Source organism: Bos grunniens, chromosome 15, assembly GCF_055505025.1.
Source record: "Bos grunniens cultivar Pamir isolate PY7600 chromosome 15, Bosgru_T2T1.0, whole genome shotgun sequence".
Classification (NCBI taxonomy): Eukaryota; Metazoa; Chordata; class Mammalia; order Artiodactyla; family Bovidae; genus Bos; species Bos grunniens.
Window position 1 is genome coordinate 83,963,443 of NC_141179.1, and position 17,163 is coordinate 83,980,605.

Sequence of the window (17,163 nt, forward strand, 5' to 3'; positions counted from 1 at the left end):
TCTTGGGTCCTGGCTGCAGCCGGCCTTGGTCTCTCTTTGCTTTGTACCCGAGGGGTCTGGGCCTGCTCTCGCTCCTGTGTCAATGTGTTCTTCATTTCCCGAGCACCTCATCTTCACTCCCCATCCCAAGCAAGCCTGCTCCTCAGCTGGGTGTGGTCTCCAGCCGGGATCTGGGGTATGTCGTCTGAGTTCTCGCTGTCTTTCAAGGGCTGATGGGCTTTGCCTTCCCTTTCCTTTCCTTGTAAATGGAGCTTTGAATCGGGATTCATGGCTGTAGGGTTTTGTGAGTGGCTGACTGGCTAGATCTCAAATGATACGATCGCTAAGGTTTTTTGAGTGTGCAGTTGTGCCAACACCTAGTACAGGCATCACTGGCTCCTTCACACCGCCTTCAGGAGACAGGCGCTGTTATCATCTCTGTTTTATAGGTGAAGATGCTCAGGCTTAGAGAAGTTAAGTAACAGGGCCAAATGTGAGCACACAGCTAACAGTGGACCTAGGGGAATTCTATGTCTGAGCTACTCCTCATAAAACAAGGTGGGCATTTATCATCGTCTGTAAAGTCTAGAGAGCCTTAGAGGATGGTGACTTTAAAATTTAGGATATTGATTTGTAAAAAAAGCTGGTAAAAACAATAGAGCTGACCACTGACTCAGGGTTCCATGTACGTAGCAGGAGCATGGCGAGAGAGACCTGTTACTGGGACTGTGAAGACATCTGTGACTTCTTAAGTACTTCTCTGACTAAAACACAGCATTATGTATGGTTAAAAACAGGCTGGTAAACACTGAAAAGGTGAACAGAATTAACTTTTAATATTATTGCTGATAATCGTATGGCACGTTCACACACTCGGATGTGGTTTTACATCATTCAGACTGTGTTATCAACAGTTTGGTACCCAGTTACAAGGTCACAAGCATCATTTCACAACACTCAAATCTCTTTGGGACTCTCAAGTTCAACAAGATTGTGAATATACCCTCAATTACTCAACATGTTCCCAGCGTTGGAGGTTTGCTGTTATTCTTTTGCTGTGACTAAGAGTATGGTGAACTTGCGTGTTTTCCCCTTTCTCACACGTTCACAGAAGGCGGGTCCCTGAGGTGACAGACACATGGATGTGACGCCAGAGCTGGCCTTTGCTTTTTGCCTTTTGCCTTTTCTTCCTCCTCCTCCTCCCATGTGACTAGAGGATCTCAAAGTCAGATTATTGGTTTTAACCCTAACCATTCAACTTCTTGAGACATACAGGTGACTGATCTCTCATAAATAATTGATTTGCTTTTTCCCCCTCCTGGTACTTGGACTCTAGTCCTTGACATTTTTTTGTTTGTAGAATTTTGTTCTGACTCTTCACAATCCCCCTGGAAAGGATATTAACATTAAGAAAAGGCATAATAGTCAGTATCTCTCCAAATCCACGGATGAGAGATGTCTTCCAAATTCACAGGGCCTCTCACCATTCCTAATTCCAGGAATTCAGAATGTAAATCATTTTGTAAAATGAGGAGGCAGATCAATCCATTGTTTTTAGCTGACTTACCCGACTTCTAAGACGCTAAGTTGCTGAGCCCTTGCTGCGTTGCTTCCCTGTTCCCTGACCGAGTCCAGGCCAACTGGCACACAGGCCTGGACTCGGGAGTCAGAACTCGTAACAGAAGACACCCTATGTCTGTGCTCCCCAGTTGTGCTCAGGGATAATGGCATCACCCCCATTTTCATCGGGGAATCTCGGTGGAGCTCAGGGAAGTTAGGAACTTGCCCAAAGCCTGCTCAGCTCGCAAGGTAGAGCAGCCGAAACAGGCCTCCAGGACTTTTCCGTGTCCTGTTCGCTGTGCCTTTCTGCTTCTAAGACAGGCTGGGTGGGCAGAGAGCGTAGGAGACTCCAGTACCAGCAAGCCTCTGAGCTGCATTCGGGAGCTGATGGGGGCCCTGCACACAGCACGGGTGTCTTTCTCCAGCGACCGTGCCTCTCTACCCACACGTCCATCTACGGAGCCGACACCCCTGGGAAGGGTTCTAAGAGGCCCAGGGGTTTCCCTTTTTTCCCCTCTCTCTCTTGTAACAGGGCTTTTGGATCTTCCCAGGTGGCTCAGGGGTGAGGAATCCGCCTGCCAAGCAGGAGATGTGGGTTCAATCCCTGGGTCGGGAGGATCCCCTGGAGAAGGAAATGGCAACTCACTCCAGCATTCTAGCCTGGGAAACCCCATGGACAGAGGAGCCTGGCGGGCTGTAGTTCGTGGGGTCACAAAGAGTTGGATACAACCGAGCGACTCAATAAGACCAGAACGTCTGGGCTCTGGCATGCTGGGCGCTGACCTCGGGCCCCGTCGCGGATGCCTGTCGGCTGTCGGGTGGGTGTTGACTCTTCCGCGATTCTGTCTGCAGCTCACCTCTCCTCTCCGCCTTCCAGGTGTGTGGCTGAGTCTTACTGTCGCTCTTTGCCGTCGCCCGGGGCGCTGACCCGACCAGCATCTCCCCCCCAACCTGTTGTAGAGCCTGGTTTCACCCCAGCCTGGTGTGGCCGCCACCCCTGCCTTCAGATGGGAGCAGTGTGAATGGCCTTCCTGAGAGAGTGAGCCCCGTTCCTTTGTTTCCCTGTAACCACCCCTGGACCCGACCCGCAAACGGTCTCGCCCGGGAGGAGCCTGAGCTCCCTCACCGCCTTTCCTGCCCCACCGGCCCTGAAGCGCCTTCTCCTGGACTGTAGGAACCAAGCCAGCTTCTGTCTCCGCTCCGATGTGTCAAACTGTCCTGTGCCTTGGAGAGCCTACCTGAGACCTCCCCAAGGTGCTGTACTGTCTACCTCATGGAGTGTTCTCCCCAGAATTGTAACAGTTTGTTTTAAAGTGGGATATCTTTAACAAAACAAGGGGATTCTTCCAAGTTTGGCAACATAAGACTCGGGCCTGAGTCTCCTGCCTGGCAGGATCCCAGTCCCCCCAGCTTATTGTCCTTGTCTGAAAGCAGGAGGCATGGGCAGAGGTCGCTGTGGTCTCGGAAGCTGCCTTCTCTGAAGCGTAGCCTTGAAATGAAGCTCTCGGTGTGCTGAGCTCCGTGGCGACCTTCCACCTCTGTCTCTGCTGTACTTCCTCACGTGGACTCAGGGGCGCACTGCCTCAGACCGTCATCTGAGGTCTGTGCAGGCTGGGCTGTGGGGTCACCGTTCTCATGTCTGGGTCTGGGGAGCTGGCTGTTTACTGTTAGAGCAATGGCTGAGAAGCCACTGCGGGGAGGCCCAGAGTAACCAGGCCTGTAAAATCAGCCGGTGCTGAGGTGCTTGAGGCTCAGGCTCTGGGGAGCTTTCAGATGGGAGCAGCTGTGAGTATTCAGGCATTTCATGTGTCCAGATGTATTTTTATAATCCTGTGTATGACATGTATGTGCATATATGCATGGGTCTCTCAGGAAGTAGGGAACTGGAAATGAGGATTTTCTAACTTCAAAAGAATAACTTGAGCTAGGCTAAAAATCAGGAATCATAGTAGAAACGTGATCTTCTCATGTCACTGGGAAACTTGCTGTCTTCTGCACAAGCATTCAGACCACCCAGAGGGCTGGGGTGGGCACCAGGCGGGTCCCGCTAGCAGACAGGAGGAGGGACGAGCTCGCCACTCCTCCCTGCTTGCTGCCGGGGCTGGGCTTGTCCTGAGAACACCACGTTGCAGCCTGGTTTCGTTCGCGCGACCGTGGGGCTGTCCTGTGTCCAGGACTAAGCCAGCTCGGGAAGCCAAGATCCACTCAGCAGTTCTTCCCGCTCCCAGGTTAGTGGACTTGATAGATTCCTTGTCGCCCCCACTCGTCATGGAGGAAACAACAGCCAGGAAATTTCTAAGCGTAGTTTCTGTGCTGAGCCAGTGTGAGCCCCCGAGACTCCCGGCTGGTCCCGGCCAGCTCCCGATTCGTATTTCAGCTTTGACTTTAGTGCTTTCTAGGAGAGGGGAGCAGCCTGACCCAGGCACCCCGCCTTCCTGTGCCAGGGCCACTCACTCAGCCAGCACCCAGCACTCGGACGGAGCCGAGGGGCCCCCGTCGCCTGTGGCTGTGATGTCCGACTCAGGCCTGGCTCCAGCAATGCAGGCAGCCAAGCTCCAATCAGACCTTTGCTCTCCTGAGACTAGGGCCTGGGGCTTATCATTTGGATACAAGTGAAGGGTTTTTTTGTTTTGTTTTTTTTTTTAATGTAAACTGGATAATTTTAATTGCTAATTTAAAAATAAATGACTCTATATACTGACTGTGAAGAGTTCTGGCTCCAGGTCCCTGTGAAACACTTGCTGATGGGCTGCCCCAGGTGGTGACTTGTGTTTGTTTTGGAAAGGGGTGAAAAAAATTTTTAACCGCGTGCTAGAGCAGGTGGATCCAAAGTTCTAATGTTTGAAAATGGTTTAACTCCCAAAGAATGCACTGTAAAGTTCCATGTATTTGGATCTTAGATTTCAAGGGATTCCCCCCAACAGACTTTGGCTTACTCACTGAGAATATCCGTGGCTCTGGGGTAAGTGGGGTGAGCCTGATGTGATGTAGCCGTAAAGCAGAACGATCCTCTGAGCTTGCTGTTCAGATCTGTGACTCTCTCACTGAGAGGTGATGTCTCTTAGCATCCTGGGTTCTAGAAGCCAGATCCATCTTCCTTTCCCTTCACATCCACTTCCACGCCCAGACCCATCCCCGTCTGCCTTCCTCTGCAACCCTCTGGGCAGTGACGTCATTTCTCACGTGCTTTTTCTTTCCTCGTCGGGAAGAACAGAAGAAGATCATGATCATGATCTGCTGTGTTATCCTTGCGATCATCTTAGCTTCTACTATTGGGGGCATATTTGCCTGAAAAGAACCAAAAAGGTGAGCCATCTCTGGGGGCCAGCGGTGGGGAGGGGGTCAGGCTTTTCACCTGAGATGCTTGTGTCCTGAAGGCTTGTCACCCGGTGCCTTAATCTGCGTGGGATTGGGTGCTGGTTAACGGTTGGAGAAAACCGAGAAACAGGGACACGAGTGAAGAGGGAGCTGGGAGAGCATGGGTGGACGAGGAGGCAGAAAGAGGCGGTCTGTCCCGTAAGCAGGTCTGGCAGCAGAGGGTTTTGCTGGGAATCCTTTGCCTAAGGGTGTTGGCTTCCTGTAGCGAAGGCCCTCCCGCAGCGAAGGCCCTCCCGCAGCAAAGGTCCTCCTGGAGCGAAGGCTCTCCTTTAGAGAAGGCTTTGGCACATGGAATGGTAGAGAACAAATTCGTTATTGACTAGAAGCACCCTGAAACTCTGGAAGAGGGCCACAGGGTGAACCCAGAGTAACGTTCTTCCCTTCCGAGGTGAGGAAGGTTTTTGCAGCCCTGAGTCGTCCTTCACGCCTGTAGACGGGAGTGGTGCCCCTGGCCGCGGCCACCCTACCGTGTGATCTATGATCTCCCCTCCGTTTCTGTCGTCCTTTCAGCCCTCACAGATGGACCCTCACCTGCTTTCTCAGTCCTTCTTCCACCTCTGTGGGGCCGCTGCAGACTCCTCCCGAGTTCTTTCCATTGTGAAACCTCGTATGACACAGCACCTCAACCATCTCCCCATTCAAACTGACGCAAAGGGAGACTTAGGAGAATATGGCCTTGGGCGGCAGGCAGGGCGACTGGGCAGGGAGTACGGCACTTTGCGGTGGGTTAGGAAGGCGGTTCGAGGAGGAGAACGCATAGGAAGGAGACCGGTTAGGAAATGGACTCGGAGCTGGAGCCCCCTGACGTCAGCTGTTGGGGGCAGGGCTTCACCGCGGGGGGTCACTAGATCTGGGCGCTGCTGCTTCTGCACTTCCGGTTCCGGGTCCCACCTTTGACCCACCCTGCGTCCCCGTCCTTCTTCAGAGCCTCCGTCCCTGAGGCTATTGTCCAGTGATAGGCCCTGAGCATGGCTCCTCACTGCTGTGTCCACAGTGCTTAGCACAGCGCCTGCCACTTACAGCTGCTGTCTGTCCACTTTACTATGCTGATTTCTGCTATGGATGAATCCTTGGATTTGATTCTTCAACACTTTAAGGCATCAGTGGGAAATGATCTATATCACAAGTCTATGAAAATGCCCCAGAGTGGGTTGATCCACTTACACAAAAGTATAGGAGCGCCCCCTCACCCCCCATTTCTACAACATACACCTTAAAGTCCTTTATCTACGGGAGGTGGGGATAGGAGAGTTGTCAATAGGCTGTTACTTTGCGGAGATGGCTGGCCCCAGGATTGTGGTTCTGTAATTAAATGTGGACCCTGAAAGAAACAGGTTTATGCTGTGACTGAATGCCCCACAGTCATCACCACCACTGCTCCGTGAGCCCTAACAAAGAGATGACGATGTTAGGTCAGAAGGCCAAATGAACCCGTCGCTATTCCTTCTGATTCATGCTGCCAGCTGACACGGGCAGCACTGGCCAGCAACGTGTGTACAACAAACGGGTCCAAACACTGTCCTCTGTTCACGGTTCAGGTGTGTTCCTGTGCAGCTCAGTGATTAGTTACTGTACAAGAGATTCACTAAAAATACATTAAAAATCACAGTAGGCGATTCTTGAGGACCACTCAACTGCTTAGACGAGTCTGTACTTTGGAAAGTAAATTATTCTGCCATCAAGTCTAACTTTTTAAGAAAGTGGGGTGAAAAAATGGACACTTTAGTCACTGTGCTGTTTTCTGCCCACTTTCAAAGCAAACGGTTTAATATCTCTATCAATCTGTATCTCCTTTGGTTTGCATACAGGATAACCACCACTGCTAGCTAGCTCTGAAAAACAGATGAACTTTGTTCAAGGCAAACACGGAGCTGGGCCCATGGGCCTTTGAATGACCCAGGCCCTCGCTCATTCAGCAGTAGGGATCTACCGGGCGGCCCCTGCACTGTGCTAGGACCTGTAGGGACACAGACGCAGAGCCAAACACCCTCCATCCGCAGAGGGTTTCCCGCCTAGCAAAGACCACAGCGTTCAGCTTTTCTATCAGTTCCTTTCGCTAAAAGGCAAGGGCATGTCTCTTGCCACATTGTCCAACATCCCCCCTTCCGTGACTGAGAAGATGGGTAGCTGGGCATAAATAAATGTTGTCAATTACTCTGTGCACTGCTGTTTTCTCTGTTTTTCCAGAAACAGTAAAAGTTTGTAACTAGGCAAGTGGCATAAAAACTAGCTCCTGAAGTGTGTGTATGTAAAAGGCTGACTTGTATCAGAGGTGGAAAAGGAAACGTGATTTAGCCTTGAAGACATTCCTCTTCCCGCTGAGAACCAGTCCGTCAGGTCTGGTTCTTAATCCTTTAAGGGACTGAGTGACCAATGAGAAGTTACATCATTTTGAGCTAACGCTCAAACTTTAATATAATGTACTTAAAAGAATCCGACAGGTGACGTACAGTTTTTCAGAGCATCTGTTCATATGCTGCTCCTCGGTTAGGACATCAGAGGTACCCAAAGGCCCGAAGGACTGGCTCAGGGGCACGAAGGCGCGGATTCCTGCTCCTGAGCCTCACTACACGCGCTCAGGCATGTAGAACTTGCCCCAGTACCGCCCCCGGTGGGTCAGGTCGTAGGGGCTCAGCACCTTCCGTATCCCCAGCATGTTGGCGGTGGCTATGCGCTCAAAGGTCCAGGGGTTCTGGTTGTTCCGTTCTCGCTCCTCTTGGTCCTTCTGTATCTTCTCTAGAGTCTCACGGCTCACGGCCTTGGCAGGGAAAGGCAACTTGTGGGCAACTCGGTTAAGGATGCCTTGTACCTCCTGGAATTCGCAGCGCCCGCCCACCTCAACTATGAGGCGGCCCGCCTTCACAGGAGTCACGTAGTGGTCGATGGCACCCTTGCCGCCCCCCATGCGCTGCCCCATACCCTTGCGGGTGATGGCCTTGAATGGGGCTGGTACTCGCCATAAGGCAAACATGTTCTTGGGGTCTATGAAGCGGTTGATTGTCAGGCGCATCATTTCAAAATGCCCCCAGTGGAGGTAACCGCCACCCAGTGCCTAGAAGTGAATGGAAGCATTAGAAACACATGGAAATTTAGATACCCTTCATTTGTGTTTTAATAGGTGGCATTAGTGGTAAAGAACACTCCTGCCAATACAGGGGACATAACAGAGACAGGTTCGATCCCTGGGTTGGGAAGATCCCCTGGGGGAGGCCATGGCAACCCACTCCAATATTCTTGCCTTGAGAATCCCATGGACAGAGGAGCCTGGCAGGTTAGAGACCATAGTATCGCAAAGAATTGGACACAACTGAAGCGACTTAGCACGCCTGGGTGCTATTCTTATGTCTCTTATGGAAACTGTGGCTTCAATGATGCATAAGAAAGTAAAAATATACATTCTAATCAGTACGGTGGAGGAAAAGCCTAGGGTATGATAATAATGGAGAACAAGTGTGGACCCACTTCAATGGACAGCCAGGGAAGACCTCTTTGAGGAGGTGACGTTTATAGCTAACGCCAGAAGTGAACGAACCAGCCAAGGGAAACAGATGAGCATTCCAGGCAGAGGAATGGCACATGCGAAGCCCACAGTGAGCCTGAGCAGAAGCCAGTGTGGCTGGGCAGAGAGAGGACCGCGGAGCAGACCGAGGTGCTGAAAGGCTGGCAGGCGCTGGCTGGACAGGCTTTGGGAAGCGGACTTGAAAACCTCTGGCTGCCTGGTGGGAACTAAACCGGCGTCCACAGCCATCGTGTAGGTAACGACGTCAAGTTTTCACAGACGCTACCTGATGAGTAGGATATGTCTAGACATCCCACATACTTGGGAGAAGGCAATGGCACCCCACTCTACTACTCTTGCCTGGAGAATCCCAGGGATGGCGGGGCCTGGTGGGCTGCCATCCATGGGGCTGCACAGAGTCGGACATGACTGAAGTGACTTAGCAGCCCACATACTAAATCATGGATAATCTTGATCAGAGGTTTGAGGAGATCTCACAGTCTGACTATGGGATAAATGAGATAACCTCTTCCGTCTCCTGCTTTTACATTATTTTCACTCATAAATGTTAAAAACATTTATGACTCAATGCTTACTGGGTGCTGCACATCAGTTTAAAGAGCTGCTGGTGGCAGTTCTAGTGAAAGCTGTGGAGGAAGAGACCAGAAGGAACCCAAGGAGTCTGTCTTGGTCCCTGGCTTCCGTCCTGTAGCCGTGTGACGCTGAACTCACCAAGATGGCAAAAGTGCCTTCTGTGAACTCAGTGGCTTCAGTGGAAGGACCTCGTATGTCACGCAGGTTTTTAGGCTCTCTTCTCACTTTTGGCACAAGTGGTGCCCTTTCGACAAATCTCAGCTTGGGCTTTTCAGGAATGGAGACACCTACACGGAGCACAGACAACCAAGAGTAAGTCAAACCAAAGGATTTGACTTCGGTCAATGTTGAAGGATTCATTTTTTTCCTAGAAAGATTCATAACCACCAGGTCAAAGCCTTAAAGTTACCACTCAACAACAATTCCAAAAGTGTGTTAGATTTACCTTGTGGGTGCTTTCATTGACACTGGAATTTTCTGACTATGACAGCTGTTGATAGAAATGTTTTTGAACCTTTTAAGATAGCAAAGTTTTAAATTGACAACCAAAATGCCTTTTTAAAATGCCTACCCTAAAGGGACTGTTAGGGAAGGTATAGAGATATGAGACAGTCACAAAATAACCCGAGGTAACATCTTTTTGTGTATGTGAATGTTTTGTGTGCTGGAATTAAGCTGAATTCTTTACATGCATTATCTCATTTAATCTTCAAAACAACTTTACAGCCCTGTTTTTTTTTAAGGCTTCCTTCTTAAATTTTTTAAACTTTTAAAAGTTTAACACACGTATATTAAAGGGTCCAATAAAAAATGTGAATTATCACAAAGCGAACACACAAACATACACACATAACTATAATCCAGATAAAGAAATGGAAGGTAGTGCTTTTAATCTCTCCATTTTATAGAAGAGGAACTTCAGGCCTGGAGACATTTTATAATTTGATCTGGGCCATCCAGTTAAAACAGCAAAGCCAGACAGTATGCTACTATATTGTACATAAAAGTAGCCAAGTTCTCCTGCTTGCCACATTTTTACTGGGAGACTTACAACCTAGTACTCCTTTGATCAATGCTCTTTGCTCTTTCTATTCAAGGGCATTTCATGTTGAGAGCTGTATATATCCTACCATGTGCTTGCCCGGTGAAGGTAGGTGGGCTGAAACCCAGGCCACACACAGTACACCTGATAAAGACACATATTGCCACTTTGACAATATGGAAAAAAATTAACTTGTAAGTCATTTACAGTTATTTCCACAGTAAAATAAGCATGGGTCTGTGATGGAGTCAAATATAAAACAGGAGACTTTAAGGACTACAAAAACTGCCCCCTGCCATTTCTATGTGTCTTGGGCTTCCCTGGCAGCTCAGTGGTTAAGAATCTGCCTGCCAATGCAGGAGATGTGTGTTTGATCCCTGGGTCAAGAAGATCCCCTGGGGAAGGAAATGGCAAAAATCCCATTGTCAGAGGAGCCTGGTGGGCTACAGTCCAAGGGGTTGCAGAAGAGTCAGACAGGGCTGAGCACACAACAGAGAAACTTTGTAACATTTTCTCCCCTCTCCAAGGCTGTATGCACCCCAGGGGTGCAGTAGTTTCACAGTTATGTGTCCAAGATGAGGCCTTCAGAGGTCCAGGCATCTATTTTTGAGATTTCCAATATATTTTAAAAAGTGTAAGATTTATCAAATTGTGGCTTACCTTGACTTTATATTAATAAATTAATGCTTCTCACACAATAGGTACATGCACATATGTGACCTCATTTGGAGCAAACATCAGAAGTCTAAATTGGAGGCCAATTAGGTGCAGCTGAGAAGGGGGCTGCGGGTCTCGCACCAGTGGTAGGCCATAGGGGAGATAATCCATTAACGATTTTAGCATTTAGAACACTGCCTGGCATAGAGTGTGCCTTCAACACATGACTACTGAATGGATGAATGGGAATGGGGGCACAAGGAAACGCCGGCTCTTGACCCACCCCCCGCTAGGTTCCATCACAGGAAAGGCTTATAAACCAGAAGCCAGATAAGCTCTCACCTTCAAACGTTGGCACCGGGAGCAGCGTCTTCAGGCCGGCACGCGCGGGCGGCGCTGCCCACGAATCTACAAAGAAAGGTCAGATTAAACCCCGAAGGCGACAGGCCCAGGGCCTGACGCGCTCTGCGCCTTGACGCTCCTGACAGAGCTGTCCTGTGGGCCGCGAGCTCCACTCTGGGAGACCCGAGGCTCTCGGCCCCCGAGAAGGACCGGCAGGGGACTCGGGGGCGACCCCACGTCGCGCAGACGCTTCTGCACGAGTCTCTCCGCGTGAGGGGCGAAGGGCGCTGCAGGCCCGCTTGCGGTTCAGCACCCGCGAGGGGGCCTCAGGCGATGCGAGACACACGACGGGGGGGTGGGGGTGAAGCCTGGGGGACAGGGGACAGCTGACCTGACAGGGTCGCTCGCAGGACGGGGGCGCGGGCGCCACTCAGCAGCCGCCACATGGTCCGCGCGCGGGGCCGCCAAAGGCGACGCCCGGGAGCCTAGTCCAAAGCTGCTCCAGCCGCCACGCCGTCGGGCCGGAAGTTGCATTCGCGCCGGTCCAGGCCGCAGAGAGTCCCGGGTGGAAGTGAAGGAAACCGGAGGCTCGGCACCTGGATTCCGGCCTGGCGCCCGCGGGGGCTGGCAGTCCGTCCCGATATGGGTCCGGCAGGGACGGACGCTGTCTCCGCGGACTGCGTAGAGAGAGCCGGGCGCGCGTGGCCAGGTGATGCCGTGCGGTTCACTGCAACCCACCGCCTCTCGTCCCTCCTCCCTCCCGGGACAGTGGGAAAAAGCGACGGAGGCATGATTACCTTAACGTTTCCCGGGAAACTGAATGCGCCTCGTCCTGGCTTTGCTGCTGCTGCTGCTGCTAAGTCGCGTCGGTCGTGTCCGACTCTGCGCGATCCCATAGACGGCAGCCCACCAGGCTCCCCTGTCCCTGGGATTCTCCAGGCAAGAACACTGGAGTGGGTTGCCATTTCCTTCTCCAATGCATGAAAGTGGAAAGTGAAAGTGAACTCACTCAGTCGTGTCTGACTCTTCGCGACCCCGTGGACTGCAGCCTACCAGGCTCCTCCATCCATGGGATTTTCCAGGCAACAGTACTGGAGTGGGGTGCCATTGCCTTCTCCCAATATGCTATCTAGGTTGGTCATAACTTTCCTTCCAAGTCTACTGTACTTAAGTCCTGCTAAATCCGCGCGTGGTCTTTCTCCAAGGATTAATTTCGTAAATGGCAACAGTAAAACCTGTAATCTCGCAGAGCTGTTGGGAGAACCCTCCCTTCCCACAGTTTTATATACTTCTTGACTGCACGCTGAATCTGTATCAGATGAGTTAGTGGGTTTTATTGCAGCCACTCATTTCTGTCCCAAGAACAGCTCTGAAAGGGTTAAACTGCCCCCCACCCCCAGCTGCCCGGCCTGGGTCAGATTTTGGGCAGCTCTTCTGTGCTCTCCTTGCCTCTCCACAAAACTCAGGCGATTCCCACGTGCTCAGGCATTTAAAAGTCTCAAGCTGAATGCTGTATAATATTGTTTTGGGTGGAGAATAAACCTGCAGTGCAGGCACTCGTTGATTGGACTCTTAAGTCTTTTGGTGCCCTGAAACGTCTACCTCATTACTTATTTTAAAAGAACTAAACATTAACTCATATTTCTGCATTTAAGTAGTAACTATAATATCTATTTTTTCTTTGTAAGAGTTAAGTACAATGGAGGCTACAAATATGAAAATCCAGTGATCCTATCTTTATGAATTTATGTACAGAGGATATGATGGGAATATAAACAGCTAACATGGAGATATGAGAAGAATAAATAAAGGGTGTGAAAAATGGAATCATGGACCTGAGGTCTTCCTGGATCACAGAAAATTATTTTTCCCCTCAAATTTTTCACAGCTGTTTATTTACACTTCTCTTCTGATAGTTCAGGGCTAGTTGTTTGTAGGAAAATGAGGTTCAGGGATTAAATGATTTACTATACAGTATGGTGCAAAATAGGGAATCTTGACAGACTTAGTTTTGTTGGAATGTTTGCTAGCATCTCCCAAAAGTTGGTTTTCAGACTTTCCTCAGGCCTTCGTTAAACATGTAAATATCTGGTTCCTACTTATAAAGAAACTCTAAAGATGAGGTTCAGGAATTCCTGTCATGAACTGGCCCTCCCAGTGATTCTAACACCTAATCAAGTTTGGGGATCTGTGCTCTGCGAGCACTTCGAAATTTTAAAGAGTAGAGTACAGGCACAAGGCATTGTTTCTGGATTCTCCAGGCCAGTACGCACTGAGATTTATAATTTTCCGATCTGTATAAAAATTATCTAACACCTCAGTTTTTAATTTCTTAAACTCCAGAGATGAAGATGACAAATCTGCAGCCCAGTCCCAGGTCCAGGTGTTGACTGAACACAACACTCATGGCGCACGGAACATGCACACACACACGTGTGCACACACATGTGCATGCTCTCATTTTAATAAAAATACTGGATTTTTGCTTATCAGACTCTAATCAGAATATCATAATGCAATAAACAACCATGCAGTCTCCACTTCAGGAAGCCCACAGAACCTTCTCGAGGGGCTAGTTAATATCAGCTTTTTTTTTTTAATAAACCCATTTAGTTTCCATACGGTGTAGAGCATTTCCACAAGGGCAGTGGTACCCTAGTTTTTTCCACAACAAAAACAATGCACTGGCGACTTCCCTGGTGATCCAGTAGTTAAAAATCCGCCTGCCGATGCAGGGGACACAGGTTTGATCCCTGGCCTGGGAGAATCCCACACGCCTCGGAGCAGCTGGGCCCGTTCGCCACAACTATTGAGTCTGTGCTCTAGAGCCCGAGAGCTGCAGCTGCGCCGTCACACCCCAGCTGCTACAGCCCGAACTTCTAGAGCCCGTGCTCTGCAACGAGAGGACCACGGCAGTGAGAAGCCTGCGCACACGACCAGGAGCAGCCCCTGCTCCCCACTAGCAGAGAAAGCCCGTGTGCGGCAAGGAAGACCCAGCACAGCCAAAAACAAGTAGGTAGATTAAAGACATGCTGTGCTCTAACACAGTATTAATAATGAACATACTGGAGAGATCTGCTGTCTACCAAGCGCTCTCACACACACACACACAGGTTATCGTATTGGAGTCCCTTTTTTCTGTAGATGATGGTGGAAACAAGGCTCAGAGAAGTCTCCCTTCATTGCACGTGTATCTGCTGAGTATCTCCCTTACTGCCCTGAGAGGCACGAGAGTGTCTCCACATGTCCCAGAGCTCTCCAGCTAAATTAGAGTCAGTCAGACTCCTGGGGGGTTATTAGAGTTTTACAAAGGAGTTATTTCCAGCATTTCTCATGGAGTGAGTCAACAGGCACGAAGAATGGATCAACTTCTAATTGTTTGACCAAGAGGGATCCATGACAACTACTGTTCTTGCTTTTGTCTTGGAATTTACATACGAGATCCATGGTATGTCTATGAATGGTTTCAACATAGTAAATGAATCCCTACTGCGGCTTAGTCAAGTTATTTACAAGTCTGTTATTATAGACCATGCTATAAGAAACATCCTTATTCATACCATTTTGGTACTGTTTTGGTATTTCTATTGGGCAAATTCCGAAGAAAAATCACTGGATCAAAGGGATATTTATTTAAAATCGCCTTGCCTCATAAAATTGCATAAACTAGCCTTCACCAACAATGTATGGGCATGACTGTCACACACACCCTTTCTGGGAAAGGCTGTGAAAGTTCTTTTAGAGCTTTGCCAATGTGACAGGTGGAAAACCACATCCAGTGTTATCTTTATAACAGGACTTTAACACAGAATTGCTTCTGACTCAGTTTGGCCTGAGGCCCCAAGGTATGTGATAATTCCTGTAATTCAGATGGAGGAGTTGAGCTTCCTAATCTGGATTTAGTAATATAAAGGAGCTGATAGGGATTGGCTTTGCTATTCTTAGCTACTCACTCTCCTCTAGTGTGTAGTTCGTTACTCAGTCATGTCCAGCTCTTTGGGACCCCATGGACTGTAGTCCGCCAGGCTCCTCTGTCCATGGGATTCTTCAGGCAAGAACACTGGAATGGGTTGCCCTTTTCTTCTCCAGGGGATCTCCGCAACCCAGGGATCAAACCCTGGTCTCTCGCATTGCAGGCAGGGAGGGTCTTTACCATTTGAGCCACCAGGGAAGCCCCAGTCTGTAAGAAGCACTGGAAAAATAAAAAAAAGACAGGGGAAACTGGTGATGACAAGAAGGGTTTCTTTGGACAGAGTTGATATTCTGTGAGTTTCACTTCCCTCCGGGCTGGTCAGGGATGAAGTGCTCCGTGAGGCTCAGTGAGAGGCAGTTCAAGATCATCTCGTTGACACAAGACTGGGGAAGTTTGTGTTTGGAGGCTGACCAAAGCAGCCTGCAGCTTCAGAGTAGAAGGAAGTAGCCGAGTTTGCACTGATGTCAAGTCAAAGGTGTGACTATGCGGGTGACCGGAAGGGGGCCCCCGTGCAGGGCACAGTTTTCTTGTGTCCCGGCCAGCAGGACCCCTTGGAGAGGCGACGAGAAAGAAGCCAGAGGAGTTGTACCGATGGATGGCCAGGGCCAGCGAGAAGAGTTACAGGCAACAGTCAACTGTTCAGCAGAGATGGATGTGCCCGCATCAAGGCACCTGCGATGTCCTCTGCAGTGAGGAGTGTGCCCTCTGAAAACCCCATGAAACTCCCCGAGGAGAAAGAGTATACTTTATTTATTTGTTTATTTTTTAAATTTAATTTTATTTTTTAACTTTACAATATTGTATTGCTTTTGCCATACTTTAAAGTGTACCCTGGGTGACTTCCCTGGTGGCCCAGTGGTTAAGACTTTGGCACTTCCTTTGCCAGGGGTGTGGGTTTGATCCCTGGTCCGCGGGCGAAGATCCCACATGTGACCTGGGCCAAAGGAAGTAATATTGTAACAAATTCAGTAAAGACTTTGAAAATGATCCACATTAAAAAAAAAAAAAAATCTTGAAACAACTGTCTCAGACCCAGTGGGATGCCGTAACAAAGTATCCCAGATGGTGGCAGAAACAATAGAAGGTTACTGCCCGGCTGTTCTGGGGGCCCAAGTGTGAAGTCAAGGTGTCAGCGCATGGGTTTCTCCCGAGCTGTGGGGAAGGGTCTGCTCTAAGCATCTCTGCTGGCTGGTAGATGGCCGTCTTCTCCCTGTGTCTCCTCATACCGTTTTCCCTCCACGTTGCTCTGTCACGTGTCCAAACCCCCACCTTTTATAAGGACTCTAATCTTATTGGATTGGGGCATAACCTTGGTTACCTCACTTTAACTTGATTTCCTCTGTGAAGACCCTCGCTCCAAATAAGGCATTTTTAGGTATTGCTGGTTAGGACTCCAGCTTACCTTTACTAGGGGGAGAGGAGGGTACAGGTCAACTCCTAGCAGGTGCCATGACTGTAAGCCATCCCAAAAGGGTCAGAGGTGAGGGGTCAGGGGCAGGAAAGGTCTTCAGTGTTGGGAAATGTGCAGAAATGAGAACTAAAGACCCCTCCCCTTGCCTCCATTTCTGTTTTCACCGCTCTCTCTCTGGCTGAAACTGGAAGAGGGGAGCAGCCTTACTTTTAAATGCAATTCCAAGTTTCAATTATTACACAGTTTTGGACATTTTAGTTACTGAAGTCAGTATGTTTTCTGGGACTGGAAGTGACAACACAACTTTTTTTTTTTAATCAAGGAGTGAGGAGAAAATGCAACAAAACGGCCTTCCAGACTGAGTCTGGATCAGCAGTAGCAGGCTACGCTGTAGCTGATTTCCCATAGCGTTCTCTGAGCTCTGCGTAGTGGCCTTGCTTGCATCCTGGTTACACACTTTGCATATTATTTTTGGCTGCACCCTGCTGCGTTCGGGGGTTCCCTGACCAGGGATTGAACCTGGGCCCCCTGCCTTGGGAGCGCAGAGTCTTAAACACTCAACCACCAGGGAAGTCCCTAGTTTGCAATTTAAAAAAATTACTAGAGATGATGAACTTTTCTCATCTTCTTGGTTTCATATCTTTTTGTCTGTTTTTCTGTATGTGTGATTCGCTTCTTGTGTGTTTTGAGTTTCAATCACACTGCATTTTTTTCCTCCCAGATTCAAA

General features: G+C 49.4%; 2 protein-coding genes across 15 annotated transcripts in view; one reads left to right on the forward strand and one right to left on the reverse strand.

Annotated features, from left to right (window-relative positions):
- STX3 (syntaxin 3) overlaps positions 1-17,163 on the forward strand; it is a 130,150-nt gene that overhangs the window by 44,132 nt on the left and 68,855 nt on the right. For 3 of the 13 annotated variants that reach the window (XM_086341887.1, XM_086341883.1, XM_086341884.1), the window contains one exon: positions 2,417-4,241. The exons of 9 other annotated variants lie outside the window; for them this stretch is intronic. In XM_086341887.1, the coding sequence (XP_086198013.1) occupies positions 2,417-2,428 (12 nt within the window). In that variant the 3' untranslated portion in view covers positions 2,429-4,241. Of the gene's footprint in view, positions 1-2,416; positions 4,242-4,753; positions 4,846-5,427; positions 7,081-17,163 lie in introns of those variants that run through there. One more of the 13 variants, XM_086341886.1, reaches the window with a different exon arrangement.
- On the reverse strand, positions 7,304-11,569 carry MRPL16 (mitochondrial ribosomal protein L16). 2 transcript variants are annotated; one of them, XM_086341891.1, is made up of 4 exons: positions 11,443-11,569; positions 11,052-11,117; positions 9,149-9,297; positions 7,304-7,675 (listed from the first exon to the last, which is right to left on the reverse strand). In XM_086341891.1, exons 1-4 carry the CDS (start codon positions 11,495-11,497, stop codon positions 7,484-7,486), a joined length of 462 nt encoding a protein of 153 aa, XP_086198017.1. In that variant the 5' UTR covers positions 11,498-11,569; the 3' UTR covers positions 7,304-7,483. The 2 variants fall into 2 exon arrangements, with proteins under 2 accessions (XP_086198017.1, XP_086198016.1); XM_086341890.1 differs by having other exon boundaries at positions 7,304-7,969.

Coding starts and splice junctions, on each gene's coding strand:
- MRPL16 (XM_086341890.1), bottom strand. CDS start 11,497: ATGTGGCGGCTGCTGAGTGGCGCCCGCGCCCCCGTCCTGCGAGCGACC. Junction 9,298..11,051: donor CCCGGTGCCAACGTTTGAAG/GTGAGAGCTTAT, acceptor TGCTCCGTGTAG/GTGTCTCCATTCCTGAAAAG. Junction 7,970..9,148: donor AAGGCACTTTTGCCATCTTG/GTGAGTTCAGCG, acceptor ATTCACTTCTAG/GCACTGGGTGGCGGTTACCT.